We start from the raw sequence: 11,543 nt of genomic DNA on the forward strand, positions 1-11,543 counted from the left end.
AAGATTTAATTCAGACAATGACAACCTTGAACACTAGGGGAACAGCTAAGTTCCCAAATGTTAAAGATTGGTCCATGTACTCTTTTATGTTGATTAACAAAACTTATTTAACAACTAAATTTCAGAAGTCACATAAACACCAAAAGGAACTTGCATCATCAACGATCAAAACATTTGTAACACTTGATGGCTTTAACGCTTCGCCTGTTCTTGAACTTCCATCTGATATCTCAAGTTTCAAATAGGGCATGCGTAAAGAATGCAATTTAGATTAATGACCTACAATCGAGAAGCCTCTGAATTCCAGGCTGGGAGATAACAGGTAACTGACAAAGCCACAAAAGATTGTTTAGATTTGAATATCCACAATATGAAGCACACTCAACTTAGTGGTAAAGTTCTTGTCTTAATCTCAGGCTATTATTTCTTGTATGGGTATTTTAGTACCCTTTTAATCTCAAGCTTTTAATTCTTGTTTTAATCAGTAATTGAGGTTTTATCTGACAATAGTTTACATGTTCACATGCAGGTGTTGTTTTTCATCATGTTCTATGTCAATAGATTTACATTTTGTATGCCTGAACTAAAATAACTTAAGACATTCTGTGAAACAATTCTTATGAAAAGTCTGTGTTTTCCTATTTATATTTATTTATTTTGGTTGTTTTGATCTACGGTCATGTTTGCGCCCAAAGCTTGATTTCTTTTTTCCTTTTTTTTAAGGCAGAGATGATGCTGGTGAAGGTTGAGGAATTGAGTTATGTTTATACATTTTATTGTTTTAGAAGTTTTAAGGTCTTTATAATATACCCATTCATGTTGATGACTGATGCTCATCATCTGGTTGATCATTCACTTCTGCCATTGGCCATCTGTTTTTGCATGCCCTCCATTCCTTGCGTTGTTTAGATAGTTAGTTTGTTTTTTGTTTAAGTTTAATTAGAAGATTATGTTTTCTCTTTGTAATCTGCCACCGAATAATGCATGACAGTACATGTTGCACCTCATGCAAGTTTTGTTTCATAATTTATGCTACGTACAATTCATTTTACTAGCATGAAATTTATTTGTATCCAAGCTTGACATAGTTTTTGATCAAGCTTGAATAAAAAATCTTGTGTATCAAGGCAGTTCGGTAATAGAAATACAAAGGATTCTGCCATTGTTGAAATTTTTGAATGATGGAAAGACAAAGGATTCTGCCATTGTTGAAATTTTTGAATGATCAATTTCTTTTTCATGTCCGATAAGAGGGATCAGTTAGTGATTTGATATAATCACTGTTTTTATTGCTGTTATCTTTTTTTCTCTGCTGTCATATACATTCAATCAGCTGGCTCAAGGGTAAGGGCTGTTTTCAGAAACTAGAGCATATCCTACAATGATGATATTCCATGAGAATGATCGTGGAATCTAGTTTTACATATGCTGGTTATTTTTAGTTTAATAGTCACCAAAGATTTATTATTTGATCAACTCTGCACATCCTTCGATCAGTTCCTTTCACGAGGTAACACTTAATTATGAATTTATATTAAACAGCTCGGATATTCTTACAATGGTTCCACATCTTGCAAGCAGATAATTGTATTATTTTTTAATTGAAACAATTGACAAGAAGAAGGCAGTTAAGAGACTCTAACAATAACAATTTCTGCTGTTAAACAAAAGAGAAAATATCCAATTTTTATGTGATCTTAATGTTTTTTTATTTCCTTCCAATTTCTATTCAAGTGAGATTAGATGATGGTTAATTTGAACTTTTAAAATATGCAACCATAGTGTCTCTGTTGAAGAGAATTTCTACCAAGATTATAATAATTAAGGGTTTTAAAAAGAAGCTATCATGTTATTTGACTAATTTGAATTTTGTCTAATTGTTACCAGCTAATTCACAAATTGATGACAAAGATAGCAGTATCATAAATAACAATTTTGAAAATGATTGAAATAGTTTATTTCTGACAACAATATTTCATTCATGACAACAATAGTTCATTCTTGACACTAGTTCGATTGGACTAGTGCTATTTTCAATTTGTCAAAACTTCAAGAAACAAAACCATCCTGTGAGCATTTGGTAGGAACTTCACAACCTTATTATTGCATTTGTGAATGGTTGAATTTTTTATGCAATAATAAATTTATTTTATACAGAATTTATCATCCAAAAGAATATTACATGTATCATATATTTTATTTTTAATTCACTTCAATTCTATATACATTACTTCATAATTCTTTTCTATAAAGTCCATAAGGCAATCCATATATTTATATTTCAAAATCACACAACATAACTATGTACTTAAAAAAGCGTCACTATTTGGCTCATTATTACAACATATGTTACTATTGGGGAGCCAGACTGGTTTGGTCAATTGCTTGTAGTATGATTAAATTATGATATTGGCATCTTAAATTGTGATATTGGCATTAAGATTAACTATGTAGTTTTTAAGTTTCACCCATGTTTTAAGAATAGTGGTTCACAAGAACCCATCTCTCATGAGAATGAATGGTCCACTTAGCATGCATTGCATCTAGGTGATGCTTACAAAGGTGAAGCATTTGGCCTTCCTTGGAGGTCACCCATCTAAACCCACTTCGCTTGCAACCCCATTTGTAAAACCTTTAGCAAGTGTTGTTCTTTATGAACCTTTTATTACATAGCCCCTTTAGTTCATCAATTGATAAGTAGGAGATATTTTCCATAGCAAGTAAAATTATGATATTGCTATCAGGATTCAATTGTGTAGTTTTTGAGTCAAATTCATTAACCCATGTTTCATGAGTAGTGGTTCAGAAGAACCCATCTCTTATGAAAAATGAATGGTCCACTTAGCACTCGTTGCATCTAGGTGATGCTCACAGAGGTGAAGCATTGGGCCTTCCCAGAGAGATCACCCATCCCAATACTACTCCAACTCAAATGTGCTTAACCATGGAATTTATCCCAAGGTTAAGCTCACTTAGCTTGCTACCCCATTTGTAAAACCTTCAGCAAGTGTTGTGCCTTATGAACCAGTCATTATAGAGCTCCTTTAACTCATCAATTGATAAGTAGGAGATATTTTCCACAACAAGTCAAATTATGATATTGCTATCAAATTATTATTGTTAAGTTAAATATTCTTCATGTTGGAAATGTGTTGCATAATTTCTACGTTTAATAGCTGAATAGAGTTAACCACTATTTATTGAACATTTCTATATTTAGTCATAATAATGGAGTAATTTTATTAAATTCGTAAATTAGTTTTGATGTATCTATTAATAAGAGTACATGTTTAAAGATTAACTTTAAATATTATTATTATATTGTGAATGGTTTCCAAATCCGTTTGCCAGCCTCATCCCTTATGATGTGGGGCCTTGCACTTAGCAAGACATCCTTGTGGGTCTCATTAAGAACCGTTCAACTTCACTTGCCCCAGCCTCATCCCTTTTGATGTGGGGGCTCATTAAGAACCACTCAACTCCACCATCAAATGAAAGGACCTTGACAAAATAATATTACATATCATATTTCTTGGGCAAAATTGGTGGGTGGTGGATTCTTTGAGAATTTGGAAAATGCAGTTTTTTGGGTAGGGTAAATGGCTCCTTGTCATGTTGTTACTGGTTTGGCTATTCCTATGGATCATTGTATGGATTGGTTTCACCCTGTTTCCTGAAGGTTGTCTCCATCTTCCTCTACTTCTTATATGGATAAGTCTATGTATGCTAACCATTTTCATGTTGTCAGGTTTACTTCTCCTTGGTTCCCTCTTCGTTGTGTTTTTTGTTCTCTGTAGGTCTTTGGACTCATGTGGTGCATAAGTGGATTGATGTTTGGGACTGGCACTGAGCTTGGCTGCATTTTTGGGATGATATCCTCTCCACAGGATTATTAGTACAAGCTTTCTGAAAAGCTTCCTTTAGTGCTCATTGAACCAGACACCATGTAAAAAATATATATAATTAATATAATTTTAGTGGTCTCATCCACTTTTATCAAAAAAAATAAAAATATATTACATATCATATATTTTAGTTTTAATTCACTTCAATTCTATATACGTTATTTCAAAAACAATATTCTATAAAATCCATAAAACAAGACATATATTTATATTTAAGAAATACACACCATAACTATTTACTTAAGAAAGCTTCACTCTTTGGCTCATTATTACAACAGATACACATAATTAATTCGGAGGATGTTACTATTAGAGAGCCAGACTCTGTCTGAGGCAGCATTGCGAAAGTTTCGAAGCTTTACTATTAGATCCAATACACAGACCTGAGACACAAATATTCTTATTGAGCTAGATTTAAGTGGCACGGCTGCCACTGAGAAAGAGGGGAATTCTAGTAATTTTATCACTATGAGATACACATACGTTTTTGTTGAGCAAGTGGTGCTGCTGTCATTGAGGGGAGCCTGGTAATTTTAGCAGTATAAAGTGGGATTAGCAATAAGATATTCCTCCACTTGTTTGAACAAACCAGTGCTATTGGCCTTGATCTCCTCAATTTTGGCTTCATCATGGGGAACACCAGGGAGGCTATCATAGTTGCCGGTATAGGTCGTAATGGATCCACCCCCTACTTTGGAGGTGAATTTAATCTTGTAACTTACCGAGGCAACTTTTTTCCCCAACACCATGACTGAAACAATAAACCATGTTGGCCTCATCAATTAAATCCACTTTCTCTTTCACATAGCTAAAATCCTTGTTGACTGCAACAACAACAATTTCAGATAATATTAGCCATAGTATCTCTATCTCTTTTGATTCATAACTCCATAATAAAAACATTTATGATCTAATAAAACACAATATCTTAAGGTGTTATTATGAGTCGTACAACTTAAACATCATACAAGTTTACAGTGAAACCAAAATGTCACCTGCAGTGAAATTGACCTGTCGAATAGTGCCAACTCCTCCATCTCCTTGAAGAACTGTGATGCCTGAAATGAGGCCTGGTGCTTGCTTTGGCAATAAGTTGTGGGTGTCCATGCTTTCCACAGCCTTTTTGCCTCCACTGGAGACTCTATTTCAATACTGAAACTTCCTGCCACCATCTTCTCATTATCTCAGGAAATCTACTAAACTCTTCGTAGAAACGGTTCCCTTCTTTTGGGGTATCAGTGGATTGGGTTGTGGTGTACGAGGGAATGCATGGTATTTATAGACCGAATATCCAGAGCTCGTCACATGTTTAGACTAAAGGAATTGGACTTTCTTGATAAGGTCCAATAAGGTCCAAGAAAGTCACGAGGCACGTTACATTTTTAGACTAAAGGAATTGGACTTTCTTGATAAGGTCCAAGAAAGTCACGAGTTTTGAATGTTTGTTAATGGTCACAGGCAATCCAGTTTCATTATTTATTATTATTTTTTTGCTGTTTTAGAAGCTTCCTGGCCCTACTCTCATTGAAATTCATATCCACTCATTCAAATTCTTATGAAGATGCAGGTGGACAAGGAAATGGGTATCTGTAGAAATTTAAGATGTACGTAGGAAAGCAAATGGATATTAGTATGGACTTTGCTGTTTTGGGATTAGAATTTGCATTAGAATTAGATTTTTTTTTCATTCAAATCAGTAGATCATAACTAGATGTCAGTTTTGGAATGGGAATTGAAAAAGATTAGTGAATGGTTGGAAATTGAATAAAAATGTTGTTCATTATGTTATGTAATAGGTTAAATATTATCTATTTTAACAGTTCAAAGTCAATTTTGGCTAATAAAATAAGTTAAAATTTATCACAATTTAGTGTGGATGAGGTGTAAATTGTTATTGATGTTTGACAATGATGTTTAAGAACAATAGTTGGCGAGTACCAAAAAAATCAAACCATATATCCAAGAAATCAATTCAAGATAGGAAAAAAAAGTTAGAATGTGCAATTCTTTTTTCTAGGCTTGCTTTAACCCTTAGATTTTTACATAATAACTTTGTTGCTATATATATAAGTTCGTTCTAGATATTGTCCTCACTCTCACTCAATTTAGTAATAATTTGTCAAAATTTAGATACATTTTTAAGTTTCTGCCAAGAATTACAGACAATGCACTATTCTTAACTTATGATTAAAAATTCATTTTCTAACAAATATCATTACAAAATTTTCTTACATTGTTATTTTTTTTAGCTGTTCAATAAAATACACATACAAATTTTTAAAGAAAATATTATAAAATATATTTTCTTATTACAATCAAATTGACTGAATACTTCCAATAATATTAATAATAATATTTTAAAATTATTATACTATAAATAATTTGATTATAAAATAGTTAATTTTGTACTATTCGCTAAATTATTATTATATTAATTCTTAAACCCTTTAACTGTTTTCATTTCTTTTATCCTAGAATCAGTTTTCTTTTTCTTTCTAAATAACTGAAAATGACGGTGTTAAACCAGAATTTCAGAACGGAGTAGATTCTAGAATCATTGGGAATAAAGCAAGGGTAGTAGATGATCCAGTTGACAAGAAGAAGAATTGCAAACCAACTTAAGTAAATGAGCCAGTAAGCCAGTTCAATGCAATCCGTACTGATAACATACCTCCAAGCAACGTATATTCTAATTCCAGTTTGAATAGCTCAAGGCTGTTCAGACAAAAGATATCAAAAGTTGAATTCATTGTGAATGATTATTTATGAGTGCCCGTGCTTCCACATTTATGCTTATAGATATTAGTATCAAGCTGGGAATAGTCAATATAGGCATGAAGTTCGTACAGACTTTTTCAACCCTCTCAAGTGTTTTATGGATGTTTTAGTCCAATTTTAGAATGTATTATTTGCTGCATTGACATGTTTTTGAATGAAGTTATTTCAAATTTATCCATTCATATATCAATGAACTCAGTGTGTCATAAACTTACAGGCTTCTTATTATTACATGTAAGTATTGGAGATATAATCTCAACTACCCAGCTGCATCTGTATGTACATTGTCAGCTTCTGTCAACTTCAAATGCTCCAAACAGCAGTCATATCTCAGCAAGCATTGATGGCAGTGATCTTTCCTTGGATTTGGATGGATCTTCATTTACTCCTCCAGCCTGGCCAACGTACAATATGCAGGACTGCTCTTTAATATTTGGTTTTTCCCCCTTACTAGACAATGGTAGAGGAGTTCCAGTTGAACATGTATGAGAAATGTAGCAGCATTCTCAGCTGGTGTAATGATTATATCAGTAGAATAAAAATCTGTTGTCTTTCTCTACTCTGATAAATATGACTAGTATGGTTTAAGGTATAATTATTCTATGCTCTGTTTTTACCATGGCCTTTGTTTCTGTTATCTGATTGTGTTTCGGCAAATACGTTCTGTCTAATGATTATATCAGTAGAATAAAAATCTGTTTTGTCTTTCTCTACTCTGATCACAAATATGTCTCAGATGGTTTAACGTATATTTGTTCTATGTTCAGTTTTTACCATGGCCTTTGTTTCTGTTATCTGATTGTATTTCAGCAAATACGTTCTGTCCAATGCCAATAGTAAGCATAAATCAAGATTAATATATACAGTTTAGGAGTTGCAATCTTGGCTTCGGTTTCTATTGCTGTTCACAAGTTTGAAAATGGTCACGAAAGCAACTGGCAAGGTGTTATTACTTACCTCTGTTTTGGAATGAAGATTCTCTCTATTTTAAGTCACCTATTTTAACTGCAGACAATGACAACCTTGAATACTTTTACTGCTTGCACATTTCATAAAGATTTTAACATATACTAAGGCGATAGCTGTGTTCCCAAATATGAAAGATTGATCCATGCACCCTTGTATGTTGATTAACAAGCTTGTTTAACAACAAAATTTCAGAAGTCACATAAACATCAAAAGGAAATTTCATCATCAATGAACAAAACATTGTAACACTTGATGGCTTAAACCCTTCGCCTGTTCTTGAACTTCATCTGATATCTCAAGTTTCAAATAAGGCATGAGTAAAGAATGCAATTTAGATCAATGACTTACAATTGAGAAGCCTCTGAATTGCCTTTGAATTCCAGGCTGGGAGATAACGGGTAACTGACAAAGTCACAAAAAATTGTTTAGATTTGAATATCCATAATATGAAGCACACTCAACTTAATGCTAAAATTCTTGTTTTAATCTCAGGCTATTATTTCTCGTATGGGCATATTAGTACTCTTTTAATCTCAGGTTTTTAATCCTTGTTTTGATCAGTAGTTGAGGTTTTATCAGGCAATAGTTAGCATGTTCATATGCAGGTGTTGTTTTCAACATGTGCTATGTCAATAAATTTACATTTTGTAGACATTCTGTGAAACAATTCTTATGTAAAGTCTTTGTTTTAACATTTATATTTATTTATTTAGATTGTTTGATCTATTCTCATTTCTGTGGTCAAAGCTTTTTTTTTAAAAGTAGCCAGAGATGATGCTCGTGTAGGTTGAGGAATTGAGTTATATTTATACATTTTATTGTTTAGAAGTTTTGAGATCTTTATAATTTACCCATTTCATGTTGATGACTGATGCTGATCATCTGGTTGATCATTCAGTTCTGCCATCGGCCACCTGTTTTTGCATTTCCTCCATTCCTTGCGTTGTTTAGATAGTCAGATTGTTTTTTTGTTTAAGTTTAGTTAGAAGATTATGTTTTCTCTTTTTAATCTGCGACCGAATAATGCATGATAATACATGTTGCAGTTCATCCGAGATTTGTTTCTTAATTAAAGCTAAGAACAATTCATTTTACTAGATCGAAACCTATTTGATTCCAAGCTTGACATAGTTTTTGATTAAGCTGGAATAAAAAATGTTGTCTATCAAAGCAGTTCAGTAATAGAAAGACAAAGGATTCTGCCATTGTTGAAATTTATGAATGATCAATTTCTTTTTCATGTCCGATAAGAGGGATCGATAAGTGATTTGGTTTTATCACTGTTTTTATTGCTCCATCTTTTTTTCTCTGCCGTCATATACATTGATGATATTCCATGAGAACATGGTCGTGGAATCTAGTTTTACATCTGCTAGTTATTTTTAGTTTAATAGTCACCAAAGATTTATTATTTGATCCACTCTGCATATCCTTCTATCATTTCCTTTCATGAGGCAACAGTTAATTATCGTGTATTCTAACAATGGTTCCACATCTTACAGGCAGATAGTTGTATTTTTTTTAGTTGAAATAATAAAAATTACAAGAAGAGGATAGTTAAGAGACTCTTAACAATAACAATTTCAGCTGTTAAAAATAATACAAAATATCTAACTTTGATGTCATCTCTATATTTTTTTATTTCTTTTTAATTTCTATTTAAGTGAGATTAGATGATGGTCACTTTGACCTTTTAAAGTATGCTGTCTTTGTTGAAGAGAATTTTGAGAAATAAATTGCTAAAATTATAATAATTAAGGGTTTGAAAAACAAGCTATCATTTTATTTGATTAATTTGGATTTTGTCTAATTGTTACTAGCTAATCCACAAATTCATTGTAAAGATAGCATCATAAATAACAATTTAGAAAATGATGAACAGTTCATTCCTAACAACAATAGTCCATTCTTGACACTAGTTGAAATGGACTAGTGCTATTTTCAATTGTCAAAACTTCAAGAAACAAAACCATCCTGTCAGCATTTGGCATGAACTTCATAGTAGTGCAACCTTGTTTTTGATAAGCAAGCAAGGAAGGGCCTCGATCCCATACAGTTAGCAGCACAACAAACCCATCAGAAAACATCCACTAACATAGAACAGCTAGAAGCTCACAACAGACCAACGATCAGACAAACATAATAAAAAACATAAATGAAATGTCTAACAAAGTATCATTGTCCAAATTAAACTGCTTAAGGTAATAGCCAACCAACTAAGCATATAACAACACACAGAGTATAAAAGATCATAACAGAGTCTTACTAAAATCATAACAGTAGATAATTAAACCTATATCAATACCCTCTCTAAAAACCAAAATAACCCAAAGCAACAGACTACTTCTTTTGATTTTTAACGAGATCCCAATTCTTTTGTAAGATTTGTAACGAACCTTATTATTACATTGTGAATGATTGAATTTTTAGCAATAGTTATTATTTTTTATACTGAATTTATCATCCAAAAGAATATTATATATCATCTACTATATTTTTAATTCACTTCAATTCTATATACATTACTTAATAATTTTTTTAATAAAGTCTAAAAACAAGCCATATATTTATATTTCAAAATTACACAACTAAACTATGTACTTAAGAAAGCGTCACTCTTTAGCTCATTATTACAACAGATACACGTAATTAATTGGGAGGAGGTTACTATTGGGGAACCAGACTGTGGCTGGAATCTGAGCCAGCATTTGAAAGTTTCAAAGCTTTACTATTGGATTCAGCCCACAGGCCTGAGACACACATATTCTTATTGAACTAGATTTAAGTGGCACTGCTGCCACTAAGAAAGGGGGAATCCTATGAGATACAAATTTTTTCATTGAGCAAGTGGCGCTGCGGGAGATCTTGATGCTTTTAGCAGTATAAAGTGGGATGGGCAATGAGATATTGCTCCACCTGCTTGAACAAACCAGTGCTGTTGGCCTTGATCTCCTCAATTTTGGCTTCATCATGGGGAACACCAGGGAGGCTATCATAGTTGCAGGAATAAGTACTAGTGGATCCACCCCCTGCTTTGGGGTTGAATTTAATCTTGTAACTTACTGAGGCAACTTTTTTCCCCAACACCCCTCCTTCCACATGGCTGAAACAATAAACCATATTGGTCTCATCAATTAAGTCCACTTTCTCTTTCACATAGCTAAAATCCTTGTTGGCTGCAAGAACAACAATTTCATATAATACTACTAATAATATATCTAAACTTCATCAAAAACATTTATCGAATAAAAAACAATGATTCATAACTTCATCGAATGTTGTATTTATAATCAAAATCTTACCTGCAGTGAAATTGACCTGTCGAATGGTGCCAACTCCTCCATCACCTTGAACAAGTGTGATGCCTGATATGAGGCCTGGTGCTTGCTTTGGCAATAAGTTGTGGGAGTCCAGAGTTGCCTTCCACAGCCTTTTTGCCTCCACTGGAGACTCTATCTCAATACTGAAACTTCCTGCTACCATCTTCTCTACTCTGAAGATTTTTACTGCAACTCCTCTTAGAAATGCCTGCCTTCTTTTGGAGTGGATTGGGGTGTGGTGTATGAGGGAATGCATGGTATTTATAGTGAATAACAAGAGCTGTCAATCTTTCCTATGAAGTGATTTTTGAGTCAAGGCAACTCGAAACAAGGAATGTGGCAAATCGTTTAGGCTAAAGGAATTGGATTTTCTTGGTAAGGTTCATTGAAAGTAGACAGAAAAGAAAAGATTATGAGGGATGTCACATGTTTTGAATGTTTGTTAATGGTCACAGGCAATCCATTTGCATTTTTAATTTATTTTTCAACAGTTTTAGAAGCTTCCTGGTCCCACTCTCACTGAAATTCTTATGAAGATGTAGGTGGACAAGAAAATGGGTATCTGTATGAA

At 33.1% G+C, this 11,543-nt stretch overlaps 1 protein-coding gene across 1 annotated transcript; it reads right to left on the bottom strand.

The window, feature by feature from the left end:
* Positions 1-10,230: 10,230 nt before the first annotated feature.
* On the bottom strand, positions 10,231-11,201 carry LOC131071862 (major strawberry allergen Fra a 1-3). The gene is made up of 2 exons (XM_058007827.2): positions 10,955-11,201; positions 10,231-10,828 (listed from the first exon to the last, which is right to left on the bottom strand). The coding sequence occupies exons 1-2, from the start codon at positions 11,133-11,135 to the stop codon at positions 10,527-10,529; spliced, it is 483 nt and encodes a 160-aa protein (XP_057863810.1). The 5' UTR covers positions 11,136-11,201; the 3' UTR covers positions 10,231-10,526.
* Positions 11,202-11,543: the final 342 nt, after the last annotated feature.

The sequence above is a fragment of the Cryptomeria japonica genome, chromosome 9 (assembly GCF_030272615.1).
Source record: "Cryptomeria japonica chromosome 9, Sugi_1.0, whole genome shotgun sequence".
NCBI classification, from domain to species: domain Eukaryota; kingdom Viridiplantae; phylum Streptophyta; class Pinopsida; order Cupressales; family Cupressaceae; genus Cryptomeria; species Cryptomeria japonica.

Excerpts from the sequence above, each read along its gene's own strand:
- LOC131071862 (XM_058007827.2), bottom strand. The coding sequence starts at position 11,135 with ATGGTAGCAGGAAGTTTCAGTATTGAGATAGAGTCTCCAGTGGAGGCA. Across the intron at positions 10,829-10,954 it reads ACAGGTCAATTTCACTGCAG|CCAACAAGGATTTTAGCTAT; the intron begins GTAAGATTTTGA and ends TTGTTCTTGCAG.